The sequence below is a fragment of the Loxodonta africana genome, chromosome 4 (genome assembly GCF_030014295.1).
Source record: "Loxodonta africana isolate mLoxAfr1 chromosome 4, mLoxAfr1.hap2, whole genome shotgun sequence".
In the NCBI taxonomy this organism is placed as follows: domain Eukaryota; kingdom Metazoa; phylum Chordata; class Mammalia; order Proboscidea; family Elephantidae; genus Loxodonta; species Loxodonta africana.
In genome coordinates, this window is record NC_087345.1 from 36690043 (window position 1) to 36717654 (window position 27612).

At 37.9% G+C, this 27612-nt stretch overlaps 1 protein-coding gene across 5 annotated transcripts in view; it reads left to right on the plus strand.

Moving 5' to 3' along the window:
- FGD6 (FYVE, RhoGEF and PH domain containing 6) overlaps window positions 1–27612 on the plus strand; it is a 143961-nt gene that overhangs the window by 68691 nt on the left and 47658 nt on the right. For all 5 annotated transcript variants that reach the window (XM_064283720.1, XM_064283719.1, XM_003405266.4 and 2 more), the window contains exons 6-8: window positions 1118–1269; window positions 3778–3934; window positions 5994–6081. In XM_064283720.1, coding sequence (XP_064139790.1) covers window positions 1118–1269; window positions 3778–3934; window positions 5994–6081 — 397 coding nt within the window. The remainder of the gene's footprint in view (window positions 1–1117; window positions 1270–3777; window positions 3935–5993; window positions 6082–27612) is intronic.

The window sequence follows — 27612 nt, forward strand, 5'->3', positions numbered from 1 at the left end:
CTTTTTTATTTGACAAAAGTGTAAAATCCTGGTGAATTTATTGGGAAGGTGGGTAGAGGGTGGAGAGAGTTTAAGCAGCAAGTTAAAATATTTTATTCTGTGTATGGAACCCTTTGAAAAAAGCTTTTTGTGAAATACCTAATTTAAATCTCACAACAACCATATAAGAATTATTATTGTACCTGTTTAACAGATGAGGAAAATGAAGGTAGCCCAGGGAAACACAGACAGTAAGTGAGGAGTAAGGTCTGGATTCGGGAATCTGGTCACTAAGTATATGGCACCCTCCACTAACTTCAGCTAACATTAACTTTAGTTATTGGGAAATGACTCTTTAAAGTGGAACTCTCAAATCCAGAATAAAATTAGTTAAGATCTCCCGGGGCTTTTAAAATAAATGGATTGTGTTCTTATGCTGGCATTGGGATAAATTTTAAGACTCCTCGTGTTGTAATACAGTTTCTGTCAGTGTAACTGCTTAAGCTGGCGATCAAACCAAAGGGTTTGAGAGAAATACTGCACGATCTCTTTTAGTACCAAATATCCACCCCAGTCACTGTGTGATTTTTATTAAAATTTTTTTCTTACAAGCAGTACCGGGATTACAAATGAATTCCATTCCTAAATCTCTCTTTAAGTTGGAACAGTCAGGTAGGGCTCGTATCTAACAAGTCAGGTGTTTGTCTTAGTATATGGTATGTACTGTGCCTTTCTATGTATAAAAAATTACAGAAACACTTCCAGATAAACTAAAACATCTTTAACGTAGTAATACAGTAATAATAATTATAATGTTTTGATATAGGTCTCAAAGTAGTGCCCATTTGTTATTACAAACCATTGTATGTACCTCGAATTTTTATTATAAGTAGGCTTTTTGGGTTTGGTTCGTAACTACGGGTTTTAAGTTTTAAGCAAGTCAGACGTTAATAACCTGAGGACTGCCTGTGTAGGCAACCAGAAAAGGAGGAAGCTGGCACATTCAATTTGTAATTCTACATGGGAAATACAGCTTGGCAATTTATGTTGTTTTAGGGAAGACAGCAATTAGGAAAAACTACTTTTTATCAAGTTATAGGTGTGTGTGTATTGTTTTTCATTCTCTGGACTATAATAGGATTTCCGGGATGCGGTAGCCCATGCTTCCAGGCAACTTGGAAAACCAGTGATTGAGGACCGAATCCTGAATCAGATCCTGTACTACCTGCCTCAGCTGTATGAACTGAACCGGGATCTCCTAAAGGAAATGGAGGAAAGAATGTTGAACTGGTAAAAATGAACTTAACGCTTTCCCGGAGTTTCCATTTTTAGATGACACTATGAGAACCCTGGGTGTGGCAGAGAAGTGTTGTTCCTTACATTGAGTTGTTACAATGTATTGAATTTTCTTGGCAGTTACCTATAGATTGATTATTTTGATGTCCAGAATTAGCAGCCTTGGTGCACTAAGCTCAGTATCATAGATTTTAAAATTTCTTGGTAGTGCTGCCTCAGAAGTAAAAAGGACCATATTCAATCAGTTTAACTTTTTGGTATATGACCTTTGGTAATCAAGATTTATGAGATTGAGAGAGGATGGTCGATGCATTCCAACTGGAAAAGTTTTAAAATGTTTTATCTATGTTTTGTGGAGCTTCAGGCCATTGAAGTTCTTCGCTTTTCTTAAAAGGGGCTGTTCACTGAGAAGTAGGAGGGTTGGTTTGTTTGCTTGCTTTGGAAAGGCAAATTTACGTATGTATGCCATTGTAGAAGCTGTAGATTTCAGAAACGGGAAAAGAAAGCCAAAGAGGTTATTACAAGCTATTTTTATTGGCCTGTAGAAAATAAGCAGATGCTTTGGTGACATTGGAAACCTTGGTGGCCTAGTGGTTAAGTGCTACAGCTGCTAACCAAAGGGTCGGCATTTCAAATCCGCCAGGTGCTCCTTGGAAACTCTACGGTGCAGTTCTACTCTGTCCGATAGGGTCACTATGAGTCGGAATCGACTTGACAGCACTGGTTTTGGTTTTGGTTTGGTGACATTGGAGCTCTGGTGGCACAGTGGTTCAGAGCTCTGCTGGTAACCAAAAGGTCAGCAGCTCGAATCCATCAGGCACTCCTTGGAAACCCTATGGGGCAGTTCTACTCTGTCCTATAGGGTCACTGTGAGTCAGAATCAACTTGGTGGCAACAGGTTTGGTTTTGGTGATGTTAGTGAAAATGTAGAAAGTTTGGTCCAAGAGAATTAGATTTATTGTTGAAGTCATAAAAGGGAACCCAAAATGATTAATAAAATAGTATTATAATGTACTTAAATGATCAAAATTTCCATTTAGACTTTTTTTTATATGTAGTTGAGAAAATACTTCTGTTTTAAAGATGTCATGCCTCTGCATGTTGGGAATATAAGCTAGATAAGCAGTGAATACTTAGCTGCATCCTAAGTATAAAGTAACACAGAGTTAAGGCCTGAAGATTGATAAGAAGTTTTATTATCACATACTTAGTCATTTTCTTATAAAAATTAACCTGAATTGGCCTAATAGACATGCACATTTATGCAAGCAAGTACTGGGAAGAGGCTTAAATATATTGCTTTTACCAAGTGTTTGCTTTATTATAAATAAATCTGTGTATGTTCTGTGTTAAATATTAAGCTTTCCTTGGAAACAGACTAAATCAATGAAAGGCAAAATCAAACCTATAATTATGGAAAAAGCTCTACTTACTACTGAAAAATTTTTGTAATTCTTAGATATTTTCTGTTTATCAAAATATTTTTCTTTCAGGGACCTTTGAATGAAAACGTAGTCTTTTTACGGCTGTTGTTGTTAGGTGCTTTCAAGTCAGTTCCGACTCATAGCAATCCTATGAACAACAGAATGAAACACTGTCGGGTCCAACAATTGTGCCATCTTCACAATTGTTGGTTTTACCAGACTTTCTGAAATCACATTTTTCCATTAGCTTTTAATAACAATTGATGAAGTATTTCATTTTTCCATTCAGTGAGGTTTTGAATGTCTCCTGTGTGCTAGTCAGTGTATGCTAGGAATATAGCAGTGTAGAAGACAGACAAGGCTCTTGTCCTCGTTAAGTGGACATTTTGTATGGGGTAAAGAACCGTTCAAATCAACAAGAAAAATAACAGATGGAAGCAGTCTCTGACCTGCAGAGAATTAAAATGGGATGAGGTAATAGTGAGTGAAGATTGAATGGACAGGGAAGGCCCCCCAAAAAAGGCAGAATGTTTAAACTGACATCTGAATGAAAAGAAAGAGTTAGCCAGGGTTCTGTATCTATAGACACATGGAGCCATTATTAAAAGTCTGCCAAGAGAAAATGAATTGTGGATGTTAAAGAAATATATAAAGAAGGCCAGGGTGGTTGGAGAAAGGAGGAGAGAAGTATGAGATGGGACAGAAAGATAGGCAACAGTTGGACCCATGGGGCTTTATAAGCTAAGATAAGGAGAGTTTTTTGTTTTGTTTTTTATGCTAAGTGCAATATGAGGCCGGCCATTGGTTGTCCCATGAAATGATATACATTTTTAAGACTCTGGCTGTACTGAAGAATGAAGTATAGGGGGCAATAGTCCAGGCAAGAGATGACAGTGGCTTGAACTAGACACAGGGGGTATGGAAATGGTGAAAAGTAGGCATTTGGGTATATGTTTTAGAAGAAGAGAGAAAAAAAGATAATGCCTGTGGCTACAGATCTTTGCTCATCATTGGATATTTTTTGGATAAATCAGTGACTTTCTTTTTGTATTTTTGTGTATCTTTTCTCCACTCTTAGGACTGAACAACAAAGAATTGCTGATATCTTTGTAAAGAAGGGTCCATATTTAAAAATGTATTCCACATATATCAAAGAATTTGATAAGAACATAGCTTTGCTGGATGAGCAATGCAAGAAAAACCCAAGTTTTGCTGCTGTTGTTAGAGACTTTGAGGTATTCACTATCATCTAATGTTGAACATTTCTTATTTTTCAACTCAATCTTTCATTTTATTCTTCTAACAACCCACCTGCAATGATGGATGAGAAAAAGAGATTGTTACCCTTTCAATAAATAAATAGCATAATTTTAGTGTTAAAGTTAAGAAAAATCAATCATCTATAGCATGTGTCACCCAAAGCTTGGTGTTTTGACTTAAAACTATGAGGTGCTAGTCTGATTTGATTAGAGATAAAGTGATGTAATATTTTTTAAATTAGTTTTTAGCTGGTTGCCATAGAATGTTATTTAAGTCCCCTCTCCCAGTTTTTGGGTAAAATTTGAGTTACTAAAAAAAAAATATAGAAATGAAAATTTTCAGGTAGTCCCCAACTTAAGACGGGGTTCCATTCTGACGACTCCATCATTAGTTCTGTTGTAAGCTGAATACCTCTTCTTTTTTTTTTTTTTGATTTTCTTTATTATTGCCTTTTAATAGCAGTATCTTTATAAATCTGATCTTTATTTGAGTTTGGGGTTGGAAACTTACATATAAACATCTGGGAGTGAACATCTGAGAATGATAAGATCAGCAGATTACATGCTGCAAGATTGTATGTAGTACATATTACTAAAGATAAGATATACCAAAAAAGAAAAAACAGTTGTAAGTGCAGTTGGTTGTAACTGGAATACGTTGTAAGTCAGGGACTATCTATATCAAGAACTGCTGATTTCTAATTTGTACAAAACACTCATTTCCATAGAGTTGATTCTATAGGATAGAATAGAACTGCCCCATAGAGTTTCCAAGGAGGAGCTGGTGGATTTGAACTGCCAACCTTTTATTTAGCAGCCTGAGCTCTTAACCAGTGCAGCACCAGGACTCCTAATTTGTATGGTGGGCAAATAATTGAACTTATTTTAAAAATCATAGTAGACTTCTTTTTTTCTTTCCTCTGGTTTCTTTATGCTATTAAAAAATGAAGTGTTACATAGCCATGGCAACTGATAATTGATTCAGGTTTTGGTCAGTGTCCAGTGAGTTGTTCCGTTGCATTGACAACAAAAGAATACATAAGACAGGGAGAGTTAGCTCTCTTGGTTAATGTGCTTGCATGAAGGATGCTGTCTTAATATGCATTATCATCATAATTTCATATTCTGTGTATCAGACATTGGAGATACATATTTAGGAAAAAATAAAAGTCTGAGCATATCTGAAAAAAGTCTTATATACCCACCTGAGCTGTGTAAGGAGCAGGGATACAGAGGTGTCTATTATACATATTAAGAAAAAGAGTTTTCAAGGCAGGGTCCAAATGTCCTTGTGGTCAAGTAAAAATGATTCCAGAATGTCCATCCCTATATCCACTGTAATGTTGAGGGTTGTCATTTATGGCCATTCATCTAAAAAAGATTTTTATATCCTTCAGGCTTGTTAGAGGAGGGATGTTTGGTAAGGCTGCTTTTGGGGCTATCTGTCATTTCTACAGTTCTCTCCATCCACTCCATTATTATCATGAACGTATTCACCACAAAGTTCTCATTATTTGAATCCAATTCCCAGTATTATTTCCGCCACCGTATTTTGGGGGCAGTGCATTTTCTCCTTGGTTCATTGGGGTTTGTTTGTATTTATGAATATGCTCCTCTAAATGGGAGCTGCTGTTTAAGGTGGGCTCCAACTGGCTTAGAATTCAGACTGTGGCAGCCCTGCTCTGTGAGAGGAATGTGAACAAGTTTCTCCTATGAGTCAGTGATTTCAGAGACCTGCCTAAAAGAGGATGAGCTAAGTGGTGAATCTCACTACAATTCCACTCTCTTAGCCTAACAACTATGCTTAAAATAAAAGGGTGCTTTGAGATGACCCCCTTCCCAAGTTGCTGGCTGTTTAAGGCTTAGTTTTCTGGGCACTTGCATCTGGGTCCCTTAAACCAAATCAGTTGCTGTTGGTTGTGTGCATCAGAGTAGAACTGACCCCCATAGGGTTTTCAATAGCTGATTTTTTTGGAAGTATTTTGCCAGTCCTTTCAAAATGCTTGTGTTTACTTTGGATGCCTTTTCCTTTCAGATGAGCCCACGCTGTGCTAATCTGGCCCTCAAGCACTACCTGCTCAAGCCTGTTCAGAGGATCCCCCAGTACAGGCTGCTGCTGACAGGTGGGCTTTTCCAGCAGTTTATCAACCAACCTGCTGCCCTCATGTTGCACTTACAAAATTCTGCCTTTCAAGAATGCCCCTCTTTTTTTATCAGTCCAGTTACTGCTTTGCCTAATAATTGGATTTATACATCCTTTCTACACCACTCAGATACGTTGCCTGAACTTCACTTCTTTCAGTTCTAAGATCCTACCGTAAACATTCTCAGCTCTGGGCATTCATATGTGGAATTCCTTTTGCTCAGAACACCTTTCACCATCCAAACCCCTTATCAATCCTTCATTTTACCTGAGTAATTTTTTTTTTTTTTTTAATGTTATTAATCCCAAGAAGGTACTTTCTTGATCACTCAAGATGGGGCTTAGAGGGTCACTGCCACATATTTCTATGGCCCGTTCATGACTAAATTATTTTTTGATAGTAAGTTTTTGATGATGTATTTTTTCAGTAATGGAATGCATGTTAAATCATTGTGTCTTTTTAAATTTTTGTTAGGCAAGGTGGATTTTGATAAATATTATGTGGGACACACAGGTCCCACTGGACTCTGGTGATAGGATAGGTGGGGTGAGGTATGAAAAAAAATGTTTTATCTTAGCAATTTTATTTTATTGTGTGAAACTTTTTGAAAACATGGGGTAATACATAAGAGCACCCTGCAGTGGCTGCACATAGTTGTGGTGCTAGTCTCCTTCTTCTTAGTGCTGCAATGTCCACATCACTTTCTAGATCCCTTGACAGGCAAATGCTTCCCAGCCTGTCGGAGCCATGTGTCATTTGGCACCCTGCTTGCTCCTGGCTTGTTTCTCACAAGAAAGGAGGGTCTTTTGATTTCCTAGCCCACAGTAAGCTGCTTCATGAGAACGAGCCTGAAGGAAAGTTGGTCACATCTGTCCCTGTTGTTATAGTTCCATATTGTAAAACTTTACAATGCCAAGGTCAATAAGGAAATACAGCAGTGAATGCCTCCATTTGAGAGAGCGCCTTCCAATTGTTTACCTTTTGCACCTCTGGTCGAAGAGGTCCACTCCACCCATAACTGCTTTATGATCTGCAGCTGCTCTTGGGCAAAGGCTTACTGAGAAGGGACCTTCTTTGTTCTTTCTTTTAACAGTAGTGATGTCTTTTGGATTGTGGGATGTGACAGGTTTATTGTCCTGCCATTTTACGACTGACATACATCTTTTCATAGGAAACAGAAACTCTCCCCACTGTAATTTAGCTTTCCTCTTCATCATTTCTGGTAGCCCGTTTCTGTTTGCTCACACTATGTCTACAGCGTACAGCTCCCTTTCATTCATGCTTTTCATCAAGTGATAGGATGAAAAGAAATTGTCAGAGACAGTGAGCCTGTGAGAGTAGTTGCATGAATGACACAGTCCAAGTATAACACTCTCACCGAGAGAGAGAAATGAGTCATGGTCTATGCCTTTTGTTCCAGAATAGATATCAAAGTGACTTACAAAGCCAGTCTGTGAGTCAACCAAGTACCAAACTTTGTACCCATGCTTGACAGGCTTCATTGGCATGTATTATTGATCCGTGGACCTTGAATGGCACCATCAACTGTCATGACACTTAGTGGCGCATACACTTCTTTCAGACAGCCATTGAGAGCATTGATAATTGGGCAAAGTTTGTGAAGCCAGTCGTAGCCAGGTTCTCCTTTGTGAGCTGCTTTTGAATTGTCATTGCCGTGTATGTTCTCGGTCAGTTTCTTGAATCTTGTTTCAGTCATACGGCCTGTCACTGAAGTAACACCCAAGAGGGGATCACTGGACAACTAATGTCTGAGCTCTGGCAAGACTTGTATACCTATCAGAATAGGCACAGCAGTGATCGTCTTTATTTCCTCTGTGGTTGTAGGCTGCCGGTTTTTACTTGGCATTCGAATCTCTTGTCCTCTGTCATCCTGTGCACTCTTAGGTCAGATAAAGATTCATTTGGCCCTTTATAATTTCCAATATCACTTCTGTAAATACAGACAAAAACTAAGCTACTTATGTATCTTCATGGGTCAAGTTCGGTAAAATTTTGGCACATTGCTGAAGCGAGTTCATTATATTTTCAAAGTAGGAGACATCGTCACACCATTCACCTTCATTTTCTTCCCTTTCATCACGGGCACCACCATCTGGCTCACCCTTTTCTTCTGCAGCATCACTGCTTCATCATCCTCTAATACTATGTCAGTGTCATTGCTGTTACCATCAAAATGAGCTTTAGATTCTACAAGACAGGTAAGCTCCTCCTAGACTTCTTCATCACACTCCTCCTCAGAATCTTTCTCAGGTAGAGAAAAGAAATAACGTAGAGTTTCTTCATCCTTCAAAGAGCCCATTTCTGAAAAAAAGGAATTTTTCAGAACAAAGTAATTCCAGGTTCAGCAAAACCAGGATAATACCGATACCATATCTCCAAACCAAACTGAGAACACACAAGGGCAGAGATTGCATAATTTCAGCCTCCTGTAAAAATAAAAGCACCAAAAGGAATTGGTGTCATGGGAAAAGCAATACTACAAAGAATTCATTTTTATCGCAAATGGACTACTCACAGCTCGTAAACCTAAAGAGAAGTCCTCAACGATTGCGATAAATGTACACACAGTATGTCAAGTACTCTATGACATGTGCTCATAATGTATTGCACCTGAAAATAAGTTACTCACTTGAAAATGAAATCATCACAAAAAACACAGCTGGCAAATAACACACAGGAAACCGTAAATATACTTACAAGGCTTATCTCTCTGTACCAAAGCCAAAAGAGACACAAGTTTTTTTTTACACAATCGGGCGTCCAGGATGTACCTCCAGGATACAGCACCTCGTACAATAGCCTACACACAGCGATTTGCTTCTTTTTGTGTGTGTGTGATTTAGGTGAAAGTTTACAGAGCAAATTAGTTTCTCATTAAACAGTTAATACACAAATTGTTTTGTGACCTTGATTGCCAGCCCCATGATGTATCAACACTCTCCCCTTCTCCACTCCAGGTTCCCTGTTTCCATTCTGCCAGTTTTCCTGTCCCTTCCTGCCTTCTCATCTTCGCTTTGGGACTGTCGTGCCCATTAGTCTTGTATACATGATTGAACTATGAAGCATGACCCTCACATGTGTTATTGTTGGGCCTATAGACCTAATATTTGACTGAAGGGTGACCCTCAGAGTGACTTCAGTACTGAGGTAGAAGGGTGTCTGGGGGCTGTACTCTTGGGGTTTCTCCGGTCTCTGTCAGACCAGCAAGCCTGGTCTTTTTTTTTTTTTTTGCTAATTTGAATTTTGTTCATTTTTGTTCCGCTCTGTTGGGGACCTCTATTGTGATCCCTGCCAGAGCAGTTGGTAGTGGTAACTGAGCACCATCTAGTTGTTCTGGACTCAGTCTGGTGGAGGTTGTAGTAATTATGGTCCATTGCTCCTTTGGACTAATCTTTCCCTTGTGTCTTTGGTATTCTTCATTCTCCTTTACTGTAGCCAGGATGAGACCAGTACATGTGTCTTAGAGGGCCACTTGCAGGGTTTTAAGACTCCAGTTGCTACTTACCACAGTTGGATGTAGAACATTTTCTTTATAGACTATGTTATGCCAGTGAAGCTAGATGTCCCCTGAGACCATGGTCTCTAGCCCCCACCCAGTAGCGAGGTCTCTCAGGGCATTTGGATGTGTCTGTGAAGCTACCATGAGTTTGCCCTGGTCAAGTTGTACTGGCTTCCGCAGTATTGTGTATTGTCTTACCCTTCACCAAAGTTACCGCTTATCTACTATCAAGTTAGTGTTTTTCCTCCTCACCCCTCCCCTCCCCAGGTAACCATCACAGATTGTTTCTTTCTGTATGGAAACATCTTCATGTGTTTTTTTTTTAACTTTTATTGAGCTTCAAGTGAACGTTTACAAATCAAGTCAGACTGTCACATATAAGTTTATATACACCTTACTCCGTACTCCCACTTGCTCTCCCCCTAATGAGTCAGCCCTTCAGTTTCTCCTTTTGTGACAATTTTGCCAGCTTCCAACTCTCTCTATCCTCCCATCCCCCCTCCAGACAGGAGATGCCAACACAGTCTCAAGTGTCCACCTGATATAATTAGCTCACTCTTCATCAGCATCTCTCTCCTACCCACTGTCCAGTCCCTTCCATGTCTGATGAATTGTCTTTGGGAATGGTTCCTGTCCTGGGCCAACAGAAGGTTTGGGGACCATGACCGCCGGGATTCCTCTAGTCTCAGTCAGACCATTAAGTATGGTCTTTTTGTGAGAATTTGGGGTCTGCATCCCACTGATCTCCTGCTCCCTCAGGGGTTCTCTATTGTGCTCCCTGTCAGGGCAGTCATCGATTGTGGCCGGGCACCAACTAGTTTTTCTGGTCTCAGGATGATGTAGGTCTCTGGTTCACGTGGCCCTTTCTGTCTCGTGTGACCCTTAGTTATCGTGTGACCTTGGTGTTCTTCATTCTCCTTTGATCCAGGTGGGTTGAGACCAATTGATGCATCTTAGATGGCTGTTTGTTAGCATTTAAGACCCCAGACGCCACATTTCAAAGTGGGATGCAGAATGTTTTCATAATAGAATTATTTTGCCAATTGACTTCGAAGTCCCCTTAAACCACGGTCCCCACACCCCCGCCCTTGCTCCACTGACCTTTGAAGCATTCAGTTTATCCCGGAAACTTCTTTGCTTTTGGTCCAGTCCAGTTGAGCTGACCTTCCATGTCTTGAGTATTGTCCTTCCCTTCACCTAAAGCAGTTCTTATCTACTGATTAATCAGTAAAAAACCCTCTCCCACCCTCCCTCCCTCCCCGCCTCGTAACCACAAAAGTATGTGTTCTTCTCAGTTTATACTATTTCTCAAGATCTTATAATAGTGGTCTCATACAATATTTGTCCTTTTGCCTCTGACTAATTTTGCTCAGCATAATGCGTTCCAGGTTCCTCCATGTTATGAAATGTTTCATAGATTTGTCACTGTTCTTTATGGATGTGTAGTATTCCATTGTGCGAATATACCACAATTTATTTACCCATTCATCAGTTGATGGACACCTTGGTTACTTTCAGCTTTTTGCTCTTGTTAAAAAAAAAAAAAAAAAAATTTTTTTTTTTTTTTTAAACAGAGCTGCAATAAACATGGGTGTGCATATATCTGTTTGTGTGAAGGCTCTTATTTCTCCAGGGTATATTCCGAGGAGTGGGATTTCTGTGTTGTATGGTAGTTCTATTTCTAACTGTTTAAGATAACACCAGATAGATTTCCAAAGTGGTTGTACCATTTTACATTCCCACCAGCAGTGTATAAGAGTTCCAATCTCTATGCAGCCTCTCCAACATTTATTATTTTGTGTTTTTTGGATTAATACCAGCCTTGTTGGAGTGAGATGGAATCTCATCGTAGTTTTAATTTGCATTTCTCTAATGGCTAATGATCGAGAGCATTTTCTCATGTATCTGTAGCTGCCTGAATATCTTCTTTAGTGAAGTGTATGTTCATATCCTTTGCCCACTTCTTGATTGGGTTGTTTGTCTTTTTGTGGTTGAGTTTTGACAGAATCATATAGATTTTAGAGATCAGGCGCTGGTCGGAGATGTCATAGCTGAAAATTCTTTCCCAGTCTGTAGGTGGTCTTTTTACTCTTTTGGTGAAGTCTTTAGATGAGCATAAGTGTTTGATTTTCAGAGCTCCCAGTTATCTGGTTTCTCTTCGTCATTTTTGGTAATGTCTTGTATTCTGTTTATGCCTTGTATTAGGGCTCCTAAGGTTGTCCCTATTTTTTCTTCCATGACCTTTACCGTTTTAGTCTTTATGTTTAGGTTTTTGATCCACTTGGAGTTAGTTTTTGTGCATGGTGTGAGGTATGGGTCCTGTTTCATTTTTTTGCAAATGGATATCCAGTTATGCCAGCACCGTTTGTTAAAAAGACTATCTTTTCCCCAATTAACTGCCACTGGGCCTTTCTCAAATATCAGCTGCTCCTATGTGGATGGATTTATATCTGGGTTCTCAATTCTGTTCCACTGGTCTATGTACCTGTTGTACCAGTACCAGGCTGTTTTGACTACTGTGGCTGTATAATAGGTTCTGAAATCAGGTAGAGTGAGGCCTCCCACTTTCTTCTTCTTTTTCAGTAATGCTTTGCTTATCCGAGGCTTCTTTCCGTTCCATATGAAATTGGTGATTTGTTTCTCTATCACATTAAAAAATGACATTGGAATTTGGATCAGAAGTGCATTGTATGTATAGATGGCTTTGGGTAGAGTAGACGTTTTTACTGTTAAGTCTTCCTACCCATGAGCAAGGTATGTTTTTCCACTTAAGTATATCCTTTTTAATTTCTTGTAGTAGTGCTTTGTAGTTTTCTTTGTATAGGTCTTTTACATCTTTGGTAAGATTTATTCCTAAGTATTTTATCTTCTTCGGGGCTACTGTGAATGGTATTGATTTGGTTATTTCCTCTTCGATGTTCTTTTTGTTGATGTAGAGGAATCCAAGTGATTTTTGTATGTTTATCTTATAACCTGAGACTCTGCCAAACTCTTCTATGAGTTTCAGTAGTTTTCTGGAGGATTCCTTAGGGTTTTCTGTGTATAAGATCATGTCATCTGCAAATAGAGATAATTTTACTTCCTCCTTGCCAATCCGGATGCCCTTTATTTCTTTGTCTAGCCTAATTGTTCTGGCTAGGACTTCTAGCACAATGTTGAATAAGAGCGGTGATAAAGGGCATCCTTGTCTTGTTCCCGTTCTCAAGGGAAATGCTTTCAGGCTCTCTCCATTTAGAGTGATGTTGGCTGTTGGCTTTGTATAGATGCCCTTTATTATGTTGAGGAATTTTCCTTCAATTCCTATTTTGGTAAGAGTTTTTATCATAAATGGGTGTTGGACTTTGTCAAATGCCTTTTCTGCATCAATTGATAAGATCATGTGGTTTTTGTCTTTCGTTTTATTTATATGGTGGATTACATTAATGGTTTTTCTGATATTAAACCAGCCTTGCATAAAAAAAAAATAAATTCCACTTGGTCATGGTGAATTATTTTTTTGATATGTTGTTGAATTCTATTGGCTAGAATTTTGTTGAGGATTTTTACATCTATGTTCATGAGGGATATAGGTCTGTAATTTTCTTTTTTTGTGATGTCTTTACCTGGTTTTGGTATCAGGGAGATGGTGGCTTCATAGAATGAGTTAGGTAGTATTCCGTCATTTTCTATGCTTTGAAATACTTTTAGTAGTAGTGGTGTTAACTCTTCTCTGAAAGTTTGGTAGAACTCTGCAGTATAGCCAACCAGGCCAGGGCTTTTTTTGTTGGGAGTTTTTTGATTACCGTTTCAATCTCTTTTTTTGTTATGGGTCTATTTAGTTGTTGTACTTCTGATTGTGTTAGTTTAGGTAGGTAGTGTTTTTCCAGGAATTCATCCCTTTATTCTAGGTTTGCAAATTTGTTAGAGTACAATTTTTCGTAATAATCTGATATGATTCTTTTAATATCAGTTGGGTCTGTTGTGATGTGGCCCATCTCGTTTCTTATTCGGGTTATTTGTTTCCTTTCCTGTATTTCTTTAGTCAGTCTAGCCAACGGTTTATCAATTTTGTTAATTTTTTTGAAGAACCGGCTTTTGGCTTTGTTAATTCTTTCAATTGTTTTTCTGTTCTCTAATTCATTTAGTTCAGCTCTAATTTTTATTATTTGTTTTCTTCTGGTGCCTGATGGATTCGTTTGTTGCTCAGTTTCTATTTGTTCAAGTTGTAGGGACAGTTCTCTGATTTTGGCTCTTTCTTCTTTTTGTATGTGTGCGTTTATCGATATAAATTGGCCCCTAAGCACTGCTTTTGCTGTGTCCCAGAGGTTTTGATAGGAAGTATTTTCATTCTCATTGCATTCTATGAATTTCCTTATTCCCTCCTTAATGTCTTCTATAACCCAGTCTTTTTTCAGGAGGGTGTTGTTCAGTTTCCAAGTATTTGATTTCTTTTCCCTAATTTTTCTGTTATTGATTTGCACTTTTATGGCCTTGTGGTCTGAGAAGATGCTTTGTAATATTTCGATGTTTTGGATTCTGCAAAGGTTTGTTTTATGACCTAATATGTGGTCTATTCTAGAGAATGTTCCATGTGCGCTAGAAAAAAAAGTATACTTTGCAGCAGTTGGGTGGAGAGTTCTGTATAAGTCAATGAGGTCAAGTTGGTTGATTGTTGTAATTAGGTCTTCCGTGTCTCTATTGAGGTTCTTACTGGATGTCCTGTCCTTCTCCAAAAGTGGTGTGTTGAAGTCTCCTACTATAATTGTGGAGGTGTCTATCTCACTTTTCAGTTCTGTTAAAATTTGATTTATGTATCTTGCAGCCCTGTCATTGGGTGCATAAATATTTAATATGGTTATATCTTCCTGGTCGACTGACCCTTTTATCATTATGTAGTGTCCTTCTTTATCCTTTGTGGTGGATTTAAGCTTGAAGTCTATTTTGTCAGAAATTAGTATTTCTACTCATCTTCTTTTTTGCTTATTGTTTGCTTGATATATTTTTTTCCATCCTTTGAGTTTTAGTTTGTTTGTGTCTCTAGGTCTAAGGTGTGTCTTTTGTAGGCAGCATATAGACGGATCATGTTTCTTTATCCAGTCTGAGACTCTCTGTCTCTTTATTGGTGCATTTAGTCCATTTACATTCAGCGTAATTATAGATAAGTAAGTGTTTAGTGTTGTCATTTTGATGCCTTTTTTTGTGTGTTGTTGACAATTTCATTTTTCCACTTACTTTTTTGTGCTGAGACGTTTTTCTTTGTAAATTGTGAGATCCTCATTTTCATAGGATTTGACTTTATGTTTGCTGAGTCGTTACGTTTTTCTTGGTTTTTATTTTGAGTTATGGAGTTGTTATACCTCTTTGTGGTTACCTTAATATTTACCCTTATTTTTCTAAGTAAAAACCTAACTTGTGTTGTCCTATATCGCCTTGTATCCCTCTCCATATGGCAGTTCTATGCCACCTGTATTTAGTCCCTCTTTTTGATTATTGTGATCTTTTACATATTGACTTCAATGATTCCCTGTTTTGAGCTTTTTTTTTAGTTAATCTTAATATGTTTTTGTGATTTCCCTATTAGAGTTGGTATCAGGATGTTCTGTTCTGTGACCTTGTGTTGTGCTGGTATCTGATATTATTGTTTTTCTGACCAAACAATTTCCTTTAATATTTCTTGTAGGTTTGGTTTGGTTTTTGCAAATTCTCTAAGCTTGTGTTTTTCTGTAAATATCTTAATTTTGCCTTCATATTTCAGAGAGAGTTTTGCTGGATATATGATCCTTGGCTGGCAGTTTTTCTCCTTCAGTGCTCTGTATATGTCATCCCATTGCCTTCTTGCCTGCATGGTTTCTGCTGAGTAGTCTGAAGTTATTGATTCTTCATGTGTTTTTATAATATTGGCCTCATATAGTATTTGTCCTTTTGTGATTGACTTATATCACTCAACCTAATGCCCTCCAGATTCATTGATATTGTGAGATGTTTCACAGACTTCATCATTGTTATTTATCGTTGCATAGTATTCCATTGTACACAGTGATTTGGCACCAACAAATGTTTCTTGTTTCACCCAGTTATACACGTCCCCACCAGACAGCAGCACATACGATAAGTGGGACACTAGCATTCCAAGAAACCAGACAGGCAAAAATGTAAGTGACACTTAATGTGTCCCGGTGGTCATGAAAGGGATATCACTGTCGTGGCCCTCATCACTTATCTCAAAGGTTTGTTGTAAGGATTAATGAGCTGAACATGGACAGTGCTTAGAATAATGCTTTGAGCATAGTAAATTCTAAATAAGTGGTAGCTCCTATTAGTAGTAGTAGTCTCTTCCTCGTCCTCATTATTATCATTATTACTTTGTTGTCGTGATCATTGTTTGACTGTCTTCTTCTTAGACTATAAGCTGCAAGAGGGCAGGATTGTGTCTGTCTAGCTCACTACCATAATACTAAAAAAAAAAAACAAAAACAAAAGCAGTGGTATCAGCTACCGTTGGAGTGAGGCCCACACACTGTACTCACGGCTTTATAGTCACTGGTTTTTGAAATTCTAACCATAGCCAAGCAAATATCACATTATTTTCACAAATGAGATAACAGGCGTACTTTGGTTTAGCGGTTTGGCATCACAAAAAAGCTAAAGTATTGGTAGTCTCAGTACCTAGCATAGGTCCAATACATACTATTAGGTCTTCTGGAGTATTTACTGAAGTGTATTGAATATGCAGTCACTTCATATACATATATTATAGGTGATAAAAATTCTATTGAAATGGACAAAAACATTGAAATGCTACCACAGTTCTAAATTTAATCTGTTGTAGTTTTACCTGAGCAGATTTTGAAGTACTTAACCCTAGTAGTGGTCTTACGAAATGGTGTGTGTACACTTCTATCCTTAATCACTTTCTCCTAAGCCAAGAGCTGTATTGAAGGTAGCAGGTGAATCCTGGAAAGCCAGGATTTCCCAACTTCCCGTTTATGCAAAGGCTTTAGGCCTTCGAGGCTTGCCTAGTGAAAGACAACCTGCTGATGGGGAAGGCCAACCTTTCAGCCCTAATATGGCAAGTGCTTAAATTGAATTTCTAACTGAATCAGGCACTTGATTTTTTTCTGGGATGACATAAGGCAAGCCAGATAATCTGAGGATGTCCTGTCCATCTGTACTTTCTTTCCTCTGCTTTTGGCAGAGACTTAGAATACACAGGACAAAAGGAAGTACTGATGTACATGTTGTGTATTTGCTAGACAAATTCAATGCTCTGTCATAAACAGCTATGAATGGCATAGGCTGTTTCCACAGCTGTCAAATGAAATACTGTTTTTAGTAGCAAAAATCAAGAATGGTTTCAAATATAAGAAAGATGGAGCAAGATTATGAAAATTTAATGTAAAAATATTTTTTATCACATTATGACTGATGTAAGTAGTAAAAAATATACATATGTTTAATTCATGCTGAGTTTGTTTTTGATTAAGAATTGTTGAAGCAGCAAAAGCAGGTTTTAAAAATTTCCTTTAAGGAACAGATTTCATTTGTTTTGTAATACCAGTATAATAGGAGATGAGGTTGTTTTTAGTTTTGAGCTGCCTTTTGTTTAATCTTAAAGCTGTTGCGTCTCTGTCTTAAATTGGAAAATCTTTATTATTTAAGTGATTCACAATACCTTTTATATAGAAGACTGTCAATAATTGTGGATTCACTGAGGGACAAGGGTGATTTATGGCTTGTTTGAGGTCACAAAGCCAAAACTGAAGTTAAAGAAAGACGATACACTTTGTTTTCTTTGTCCTGTGCTTTTTCTTCTGTTGATTCAAATTCTTTTGGATTTGAAATTTGGACCTGAAATCCTCCATTCAACCTGTTCTGATTATTCCAGTTCTTCTTGACCTTTAGAATTTGCCAGGTGACTTGGCAAATATTTATGCGCTGCCTTGTGAATTTGCTGGGTCCCCAATGGCGCAGTGGTTAAGAGCTCAGCTGCCAACCAAAAAGTTGGTGGTTCGAATCTACCAGCTGCTCTTTGGAAACCCTATGAGGCAGTTCTACTCTGTCCTGTAGGGTTGCTAGGAGTAGGAATCAACTCAATGGCTACGGGTTTGGTTTGTTTTTTTTAATTTGCCAGTAGTTTTGTAATTTGAATATTTGTTCCTTAATTTGATTATAAACTCCCTGAGGTCAGGGAATGAGTCTTATACCAATAATTTAGTGCCTCCCACAGTATCTTAGTTTTGGATACCTTGAGGATATTCAGGAGATAATTTTGCTTTTAAGCTATATGTAAAGCTATATTTTAGCCCAAAGAACAACAGAGACATAGAATCTCGGATACATAAGGGATGTTGGAGTTGATGTCTTCCTGTAAAAGGAAGATACAACCAGAGAGGAGAAATATCCTGCCCAATGCTACACAATTAGTTCAGTTGAAGTACCTATGGTTGTATAATCGTAAGGACTTAATGGGGATTGATACTAAGGGCTTCTTTTATATTTTTATTTAAAATTCTGATTTTTCTGACACTCATTTTTAAGATGTTCTAATTGTACCCAACTTTGCCAGATATTTCTCCTATTGCTGTCAGTATGCATCTTTGCAAACATATTACTTAACTGAGTCGCTGCCTTTGGATAAAGAAGCACAATAAACTTGTGAGCAGAGTACTGTTATTTCCAGTTTAGAATTTGGAGTAATTCCAAATGCACAGAATATACAGGAGCAGAGAGGAGGGAGTGAGACTCTTACTGGAGGCAACTGCCAACAGCTTTGATTTATTGATGAGTTTCCAGCAGTGAAGGTAAAGGATTCCTGTCTGACTCCCTGTAGGCAGATGGGTGCCTGCCCAGGCTCCTTGGGAGGGGAAGATTGTGAAATGCATAGATGAAGGACTGATAAGATAGAATGGTTTCTTTTGGAATACTTTTAGAGAAAAGTGAGTGGTCCCCCAGATAAAGCAATCCTGCCCCTACTGTTCAAACACCCTTGCCCATTGTCTTGCAATGTTTTCTTGTGGACACAATTTGGGTTTCTGTAGGGTATTCTGCATACGCTATCTCTTCCTTCATTGTAGTAAAAAAACTTCCAGCTAAATTCTTGGCAGCTTTTTTTTTGTTCATTTGTTTTTAGTGCTCAACTCAAAATGGGATCACAGAAACTATATCTGTTGTGTCATGAAATCTTTTAAGATTCGAATTGTAAAAAAAATAAAGGGAATGATATACTTCATTTAAGCCAAAAAGATGATAAATTTTACGTTTGTATGGGTACTCGGATCAATGTAGGGCCCAGAGCCTGTTTGGAGTTAGGAGAAATGGGAATCTTAAGGCAGCAGTGAGGAAGCAACACAAGAAAACAGAGACTGCTAGTGGAGCAGCATTAGTTTATTACCAGTGTGTATTTCCTTCCTCGTCATCTCTCTTCAGGGCAAGGACTGCCTTATCATCCTCTCCCAAGTGCTGGCGTAGATTCTGGTACATAGCAGGAACTTAGTAAAGAGCTTTTGCATCAAACTAAAAGGCTCAGGGAGGTGAAAGTTGCTCCCATTACAAGAAAATTGAGAATCCTTATGCAGTGAATGCCAGTGAATAGATGGGTGGATACATAAATTGCTTTTAAGAGTAAAAATACTCTTCCTGTCACCGTCACCGAGGAACCAAATTATGGAAAGGACTCTGAAGTACTTCCTTTCCTCTTCTTTCTTTCCCCTCCCCTCACCCAGGCTTCAAGTTCTGGATCTACCAACGAGTTTTCCTTTGTCTCTGAATTCCTGCCCTTTCCATTTCTACCACCGTGCTCCAGGCCAGGCCTTCCTAAACTCATGCCAAATTTTGACAATATCTTCCTACTGGTCATGCTACCCGCCAGCATTCCCTCCTGTAGTTTATATTGCTAAATTTCTCTTCTGAGAACACACATTTGTTCTGCTTATTAGAAAAATTGAAAAACTTATCTTACCCACAGTGTAAAGGCCATTGTTTATAAGCCAGAATTGTATCAACCTTACCAGGGTCATACTTCTTCTCTGACACACATGAGATCACCATGAGTTGCAATCAGCTTAGCAGCTGTTGATTTACTTGTTTATTTTTCTCTGCTCTATCTGCAGTGGGTTTCGTATTATTTCTTGAAACTTGTGCTTCAAAGCCACGTTCTGTCCTCCATTAACCACCTAGTCTGTCAACAAATATTTATAGGGCTGGCCCTGGACTGGGCGCCTATAAAAAAAAAAAACATTAATAGACATTGGCAAAACAACACAGTGGTGGCCCCTGTTTTGATGGAACTTAAGAGTCCTTGGGGTCATGCCCAACCACACAACTCCCTCAAACCTCTTCCTCTTCTCAGTTCCTAAAAATTGTATTGATCTTATTATTTGTTGTTTACATACTCCACCAATCTATGTCATGTCTTAACTAGGTTGTAAACCCGTTAAAGGTACAAGCCAACTTTAACATAAGTAGCAGTCACAACAGCTATTCATTTATTGTGAGGGAGTCTATGCTGGTAATTTTTAAATTTTTGTAAGGATCCCTTTTTACCTTTGAAGGTAGCTTTTGCATTTATTAAAAAAAAATACGTAAGTGATATAAAACAAAAACAAAATCCTTCATCTTCTACCACCCAGAGGTGATCAGCATATACCTCTTTAGATTTTTTAGTATCTGTGCTGTATGTTGTATACTTTGTGTCAGTAAGAAGACTTTCATCTGTGGAAAGTTGTTATTTTGGTATCGAAACAAATTAAATTCCTCTGAAAAATTTTTTCCATGCCTGTATGTAGAAAAAAACAAAAAAAACAGCCCTTTGATTAAATGTGGATCAGGTAGTTTCTTTGATCTTCGTCAAAATATTTATGTTAAATTAAAAGTTGCTTTAACAGCATGTTATATTACTTTTTCCTCTACTCTTTGCCTTTAGTCTGGGATGGTATTAACCCTCTCTGGGTTTTAGAAATCCAGGATTTCCTATGTTGGTAGAAAATGGAATATTAAAAACATCTGTTATAATATTCTGAAGCTATAAATTTGAGCTATGAACAGGCTAATAATAAGCAAATAACAACAACAACAAAAAATCAGAATCAAATGAATTGATGACTAAAAAACCTTAACTTGAAAAATAAAACCTGTGCTTAGCAAGTGTTTGTGTTAATACCCAGGGCTACTTATGTACATAGAAAGTCATTCTAACAGTTTCTCTGAAGCAGAACTTGATGAAAGGTGGGGCTGCCTTGGACCTCAGCCAAGGAATTTAGTTTCTGACAAACCCAAAGGCCCTGCCTGACATAAGGCAGTTCCAATCCATGTGAAATGGGAGGATAGTATTATTGAGAATTCCTGTTGTAATTAGCTCAGTTCTTGTTCTGTTGCAATTCATTTTTATTGTAGTTGTAAACAAGGTATTTTGAGAGGTGATGCTGAAAAAATTACATACGTGAAATACTTTTAATACTCTGGAAAGGCTTTAGGTTATAATAAGTAAAGCATATTTTATCTGCCTGTTCTATTACTGAACCTTTCATTGTAATCTCTGGAACAGGGGTTCTCAGATCTCTTTTTCAGTCTGATGAAGCCGATGGACCCCTTCTCAGGATATTTTTTTTAAGTTACAAAATACACAAGATTGAAAGAGAAACCAAATATATTAAAATACAGTTATAAAAATATTTTTAAGCAATATAGTAATATATGTGTTTTTTTAGTGATGCATTAAATAAAATCAAGTGGCAAATCTAATAACTACCACGATTTTGAAGTAGTGGTGAAAGTAAACAATATTTTTAAATGCCTACAAAAATTGTAATCTGATATAAAAATAGTTGTGATTCCTATGGTGACATAGTCACACGGGTATTGCTGATCCTACTCTCATTTGTTGCCTACATTCATGTTGGAAGAAAATTAGTAAAAATGTAATTTTTTTTTCCGTCCCAGGTTGTAGATCCCTTGAATTCTATCCATGGGTGCTACTATAATGCCGCTCTTTTTCCAATTCTAATTGCAGATTTGACCCAGTTTCCCTCCAAGTAGCCAAATGCCTCTATTGCTGGGACTTGTCTTGGCAAAGATCTAGCAAGCACAATCTGCTGCTAAAGGGTTTCCTTCATAGTATTTGTCAGAATCATGGACACACATGTTTTCTGAGAAAACACTGAAATTTGGTTAAATTTTAACTCACTTTGGGACTTGCTTTATCCTTCACTTGGCTATTCTTTGGATACTAGAATATGTTTATTTCCCTAAACCTAAGTGTCCTCTTTGATTATGGTCAGGATGGTGGAGACCAAAGATACAGCGGCTTGACTGTGCCAAGGTTGTTTCTGTACTTTTGAGATTCTCACTTGATAAACTGGCAGCCTTAACACTAGAAAATGTATCTACAAAGAAAAGCAATGTCAGCTGTGTCAAAATAATGGAAGTTTACTTGGGTTGAGAGACTTCCTACAGATTTGACCGCTAAGGGCATCCTAGATATACCTAGCCAATGTATTCCACTAAAAAGGCGACCCAAGGAAGATTCTGTTAATTGTGACATCTGCACAAATATTTCATCATAGGATGAGCCTGGGGTCAGGTTTGGTTTGTGAGTCCTTTGGGGATGTCACCTCAGGACCAGGGTTGTCAACAGTCTAGGGTAGACCAGGGCTGCCTCATATGGCTATGCCCTGAGTAAGAGCACCCAGTGAAAGTCTAAGTCAGCCTGCACTCTGGCCCCCATATTTTGTGCCTAGGTGAGGGGCTGCCTCAGCCCAGGAGGGGGGATTCTTCTAATTCACAGAAAGGCTTTTGAAACCATGAACCTGCCAGTCCGGGGGCCCAGGAAAGTTTCCTTTTCTAATAAAGACAAGTACCATATGAAGAAGAGGCAGCCTTGGGTCAGATATTCAGGGACTAGAATTAAACTAACATTTGAGGAGCAGGAGAATTGGAGCCAGGGGCCAGAGTACTGTTTAATTAGGCAGTGAGACCCACCAAATATTAACTGCTTAGTAATATCTGAAGCAAGAAGTAGTAACCCTAAATGGAGTGTTATTATAAATTCAGTCCATCATAAATTTAGCAAACATTTCTTGACTATGCACCAGACCTTCTAGATACTGAGGATATAAAGATAATTTATTCAGGCTTCTGGTCCTCATGAAGCCCACAGTTTTAGTAGAGGAGCTATAGATAAAATGAAACCTTATCTATTAGCTTAACTTTTGAAGTGTTACCTATGATCCTGCCATCCATGTACTCATTACAGTTAACTTAGAATTTTGGAATTTTATCAATATGTATCAAAATGATTTTGCATATAGGGATAAATAGAACACATTATCAAAGAATATTCTGGTAGGAGAACACCAGTGTTAATAGATATTCTAAAGCAGCAATACTAAAGATATGAGATGCCATTGCAATAATAGTCCTATTGATTAAAAAAAAGAATCATTCTATCATTGAAATAGGGAGGTAACTTGAAATAAATCCTGTTGTTTATGAGAATCTAATGTATGTCAAAGTAGGAAGCAAGCACACGACAGTAGAAAAAGAAAAGATTATCTATTGAATAACCTGTTAACAATTTGAAAATCAAGATTCGTACATCAAAAGCGTACAATTAAAAATAAAATCAAAACTAAATATTTAGCATTGAACTATAGAAAATCAGGAAAAAAAGTTGGTTACTTATTAAAACTTTAAGGGTAAGGAGAGGAAGATAAATGATTTTCTAAACCGAGATAATAACCAAAGAAATTATAAAGGAAACTATTGACACCTTTTAACTGTTCTCAATAATAAAAACATTGTAAAAGTTTAAAATATACTCAAATTAAAAAGGCAAACAGCGCCTCAGAAGTTATATGTCTAGCAAATATGAAAAAAGATTACTTTTTCAATAAGAATATTAAAATGCCAGCTGATATCCACACTGAAAATATGAACAAACAGTTCACACAGAAACAAACGTGAACATAATAAATATACCATGGTGAATCTGATGTCCTGTGAATCATAAATGTCAATGAAAACAAGTTATCAGCTTCACCTGCTAAATTAGCAATAAAAACCACAATACACAAAACTGGCAATAATTTAGTGAAACTATTATTCTCATCTGTTTATAGTACTTTAAGTTACTGTATCCCTCTAGGAAAAGTTTCTCATATGTATTAAGAACCTAAAAAGAAAGTGTTATTCACATTGATCCCAAGGAAATAATCTGAAATATGGAAAAAGACATATATATCAAGATACTGTTAAATGTTACTTGTAATTTAAATGACCATACAATTTATCATCTAAATCTTTTATGGGTGAAAGAGGGTGCTATTAATAATTATGACTAAACAGCAGGTATACACCAGGACCATCATGGGCAAACTAGGACGTATGGCCAGCCTATACATGATAGCCTTAACAACCACAGTTTGCTGTACTGTGGTGGCTTGCATGTTCCTGTGATACTGGAAGCTTTGTCACTGGTACTTCAAATACCAGTACGGTCACCCTGGGTGGACAGGTTTGAGCTACGCTACCAGACTAATACAGACTAAGAAGAAGGACCTGAAAAAATTGGACAGTGAAAGCATTATGAATGACATCAGAACATTGTCTGATACAGTGATGGAAGATGAGCCCCTCAGGTTGGAAGGCACGCAAAATATGACTGGGGAAGAGCTGCCTCCTCAAAGTGGTGTTGATCTTAAAGATGGGGATGGAGTCAAGCTTTTGGGACCTTCATTGGCTGATATGGCACAACCCAAAATGAGGAAAAACAGCTGCAAACACCCATTAATAATCAGAATGTGGAATGTAAGAAATATGAATCTAGGAAAGTTGGAAGTCATAAAAAATGAATTGGAATACATAAAGATCATTATCCTAGGCATTAGCTGAAATGGACTGGTATTGGCCATTTTGAATCAGTCAATCATATGGTCTGCTATGCCGGGAATGACAAATTGAAGAGGAATGGTGTTGCATTCACCATCAAAAAGAACATTTCAAGATCTATCCTGAAGTACAACACTGTCAGTGATAGGATAATATCCATACGCCTACAAGGAAGACCACTTAATATGACTGTTATTCAAATTTACACACTAACCAGTAAAGCCAAAGATGAAGAAATTAAAGATTTTTACCAACTTCTGCAGTCTGAAATTGATCAAATATGCAGTCAAGATCCATTGATAATTACCGGTGATTGGAACGTGAAAGTTGGAAACAAGAAGGATTGGTAGTTGGGAAATACGGCCTTGGTGAAAGAAGCGACTCTGGAGATCGCATGATAGAATTTCGCAAGACCAGCGACTTCATTGTAAGTATCTTTTTTCAGCAACCTAAATGGCGACTGTACACATGGAGCTTACCAGATGGAATACACAAGAATCAAATCGACTGCATCTATGGAAAGGGACAATGGAAAAGCTCAATATCATCAGTCAGAACAAGGCCAGTGCCAACTGTGAAACAGACCATCAGTTGCTCATAAGCAAGTTGAAGTTGGAGTTAGAACAAGTCCACAAAAGCAAAAGTATGAACTTGAGTATATCCCACCTGATTTAGAGAACATCTCAAGAATAGATTTGAGCAGTAATGACCAAAGAACAGATGAGTTGTGGAATGACATCAAGGATGTTTTAGTTATCTAGTGCTACTATAACAGAAATAGCACAGGCAGATGGCTTTAACAATTCAGGGCATCAGCTCAAGGGGAAGGCTTTCTCTCTCTGTCGACTCTGGAGGAAAGTTCTTGTCCTCAATCTTCCCCTGGTTGAGGAGCTTCTCTGTTCAGGAACCTCTGGTCCAAAGGACACATTCTGCTCCTGGCATTGCTTTCTTGGTGGTATAAGGTCCCCCTGCTTGCTTCCTTCCCTTTCCTTTTTATCTCTTGAGAGAGAAAAGGTGGTACAGGCAACACCCTAGGGAAAAAAATAAATAAATAAAAACTCCCTGTATATTGCATCAGGGATGTGACCTGGGTAAGGGTGTTACAATCCCACCCTAATCCTCTTTAACGTAAAATTACAATCACAAAATGGACGACAACCACACAATACTGGGAATCATGGCCCAGCCAAATTGATACACACATTTTGGGGGGTACATAATTCAATCCATGACAAAGGACAACATAAATGAAGAAAGCAAGAGGTCATTAAAAAGACAGGAAAGAAAGAAAAGACCAAAATGGATGGCAGAAAAGACTGTGAAAGTTGCTCTTGAACTTAGAGTAGCTAAACTAAAAGGAAGAAATGATGAAGTAAAAGAGCTGAACAGAAGATTTCAAAGGGCAGCTCGAGAAGACAAAGTAAGGTATTATAATTAAATGTGCAAAGATCTGGAGATAGAAAACCAAAAGGGAAGAACACGCTTGGCATTTCTCAAGCTGAAAGAACTGAAGAAAAAATTCAGGTTTCTACCAGGAAAATATAAACGATGCAGAAAGCATCAAAAGAAGATGGAAGGAATACAGACACTGTACAAAAAGAATTGGTCGATGTTCAACCATTTCAAGAGGTAGCATATGATCAAGAATTGATGGTACTGAAGGCAGAGGTCCAAGCTGCACTGGAAGCATTGGTGAAAAACAAGGCTTCAGGAATTACAGAATAACAATTGAGAAGTTTCAGCAAAGGAATGCAGTGCTGGAAGTGCTAACTCGTCTATGCCAAGAAATTTGTAAGACAGCTAGCTGGCCAAACAACAGGAAGAGATCCATATTTATACCCATTCCAAATGAAGGAGATGCAGCAGAATGAACAATATCATTAATATTATATGCAAATAATAATTTGTTGAAGATAATTCAAAAGCGACTATAGCAGTACATCAACAGGAAACTGCCAGAAATTCAAGCCAGATTGAGAAGAGGATATGGAATGAGGGATATCATTGCTGGTGTTAGATGGTTCCTGACTAAAAAAAAAAAAAAAAAAAAGCATAAAATACCAGAAGTATGTTTACCTGTGTTTTATTGACTACGCCAAGGCATTTGACTGTGTGGATCATAACAAATTTGAGTGACATTTCAAAGAATGGGAGTTCCAGAACACTTAATTGTGCTCATGACGAACCTGTACTTCGACCAAGAGGCAGTTGTTTGAACAGAACAGTGGGATACTGCATGGTTTAAAGTCAGGAAAGGTGTGCGTCAGGGTTGTATTCTTTCACATACTTACTCAATCTGTATGCTGAGCAAATAATCCAAGAAACTGGACTATATGAAGAAGAATAAGGCATCAGGATTGGAGGAAGACTCATTAACAACCTGCAGTGTGCCGATGACAAAACCTTGCTTGCTGAAAGTGAAGAGGACTTGAAGCACTTACTAATGAAGATCAAAGACCACAGCCTTCAGTATGGATTACACCTCAACATAAAGAAAACAAAAATCATCATAACTGGACCAGTAAGCAAGATCACGATAAAAGGAGAAAATATTACGTTGTGTAAATCTGCTGCAAAAGACCTCTTTAAAGTATTAAAAAGCAAATATGTCACTTTAAGGACGAAAATGCCCTTGACCCAAGCCATGGTGTGTTCCATTCGCCTCATATGCATGTGAAAACTGGACAATGAATAAGGAAGACCAAAGAAGAATTGATGCCTTTGAATTATGGTGTTGGTGAAAAATCTTGAATATACTGTGGACTACCAGAAGAACAAACAAATCTTATTTGGAAGAAGTAGAGCCAGAATGCTCATTAGAAGCAAATATGACAAGGCTTCATCTCACTCACATATTTTGGACATGCTATCAGGAGGGACTAGACCCTGGAAAAGGACAGCATGCTTGGTGAAATAGAGAGTCAGCAAAAAAGAAGAAGACCCTCAACGAGATGGATTGACGCAGTGGCTGCAATAGTGAGCTCAAACATAGCAACGATTGTGAGGATGGTGCAGGATCGGGGCAGTGTTTCATTCAGTTGTACACAGGGTCACTATGAGTCAGAATCAACTCAATGACACCCAACAACAACAACATAAAACTCAACAAAACTAGAAGTGACTTAAAA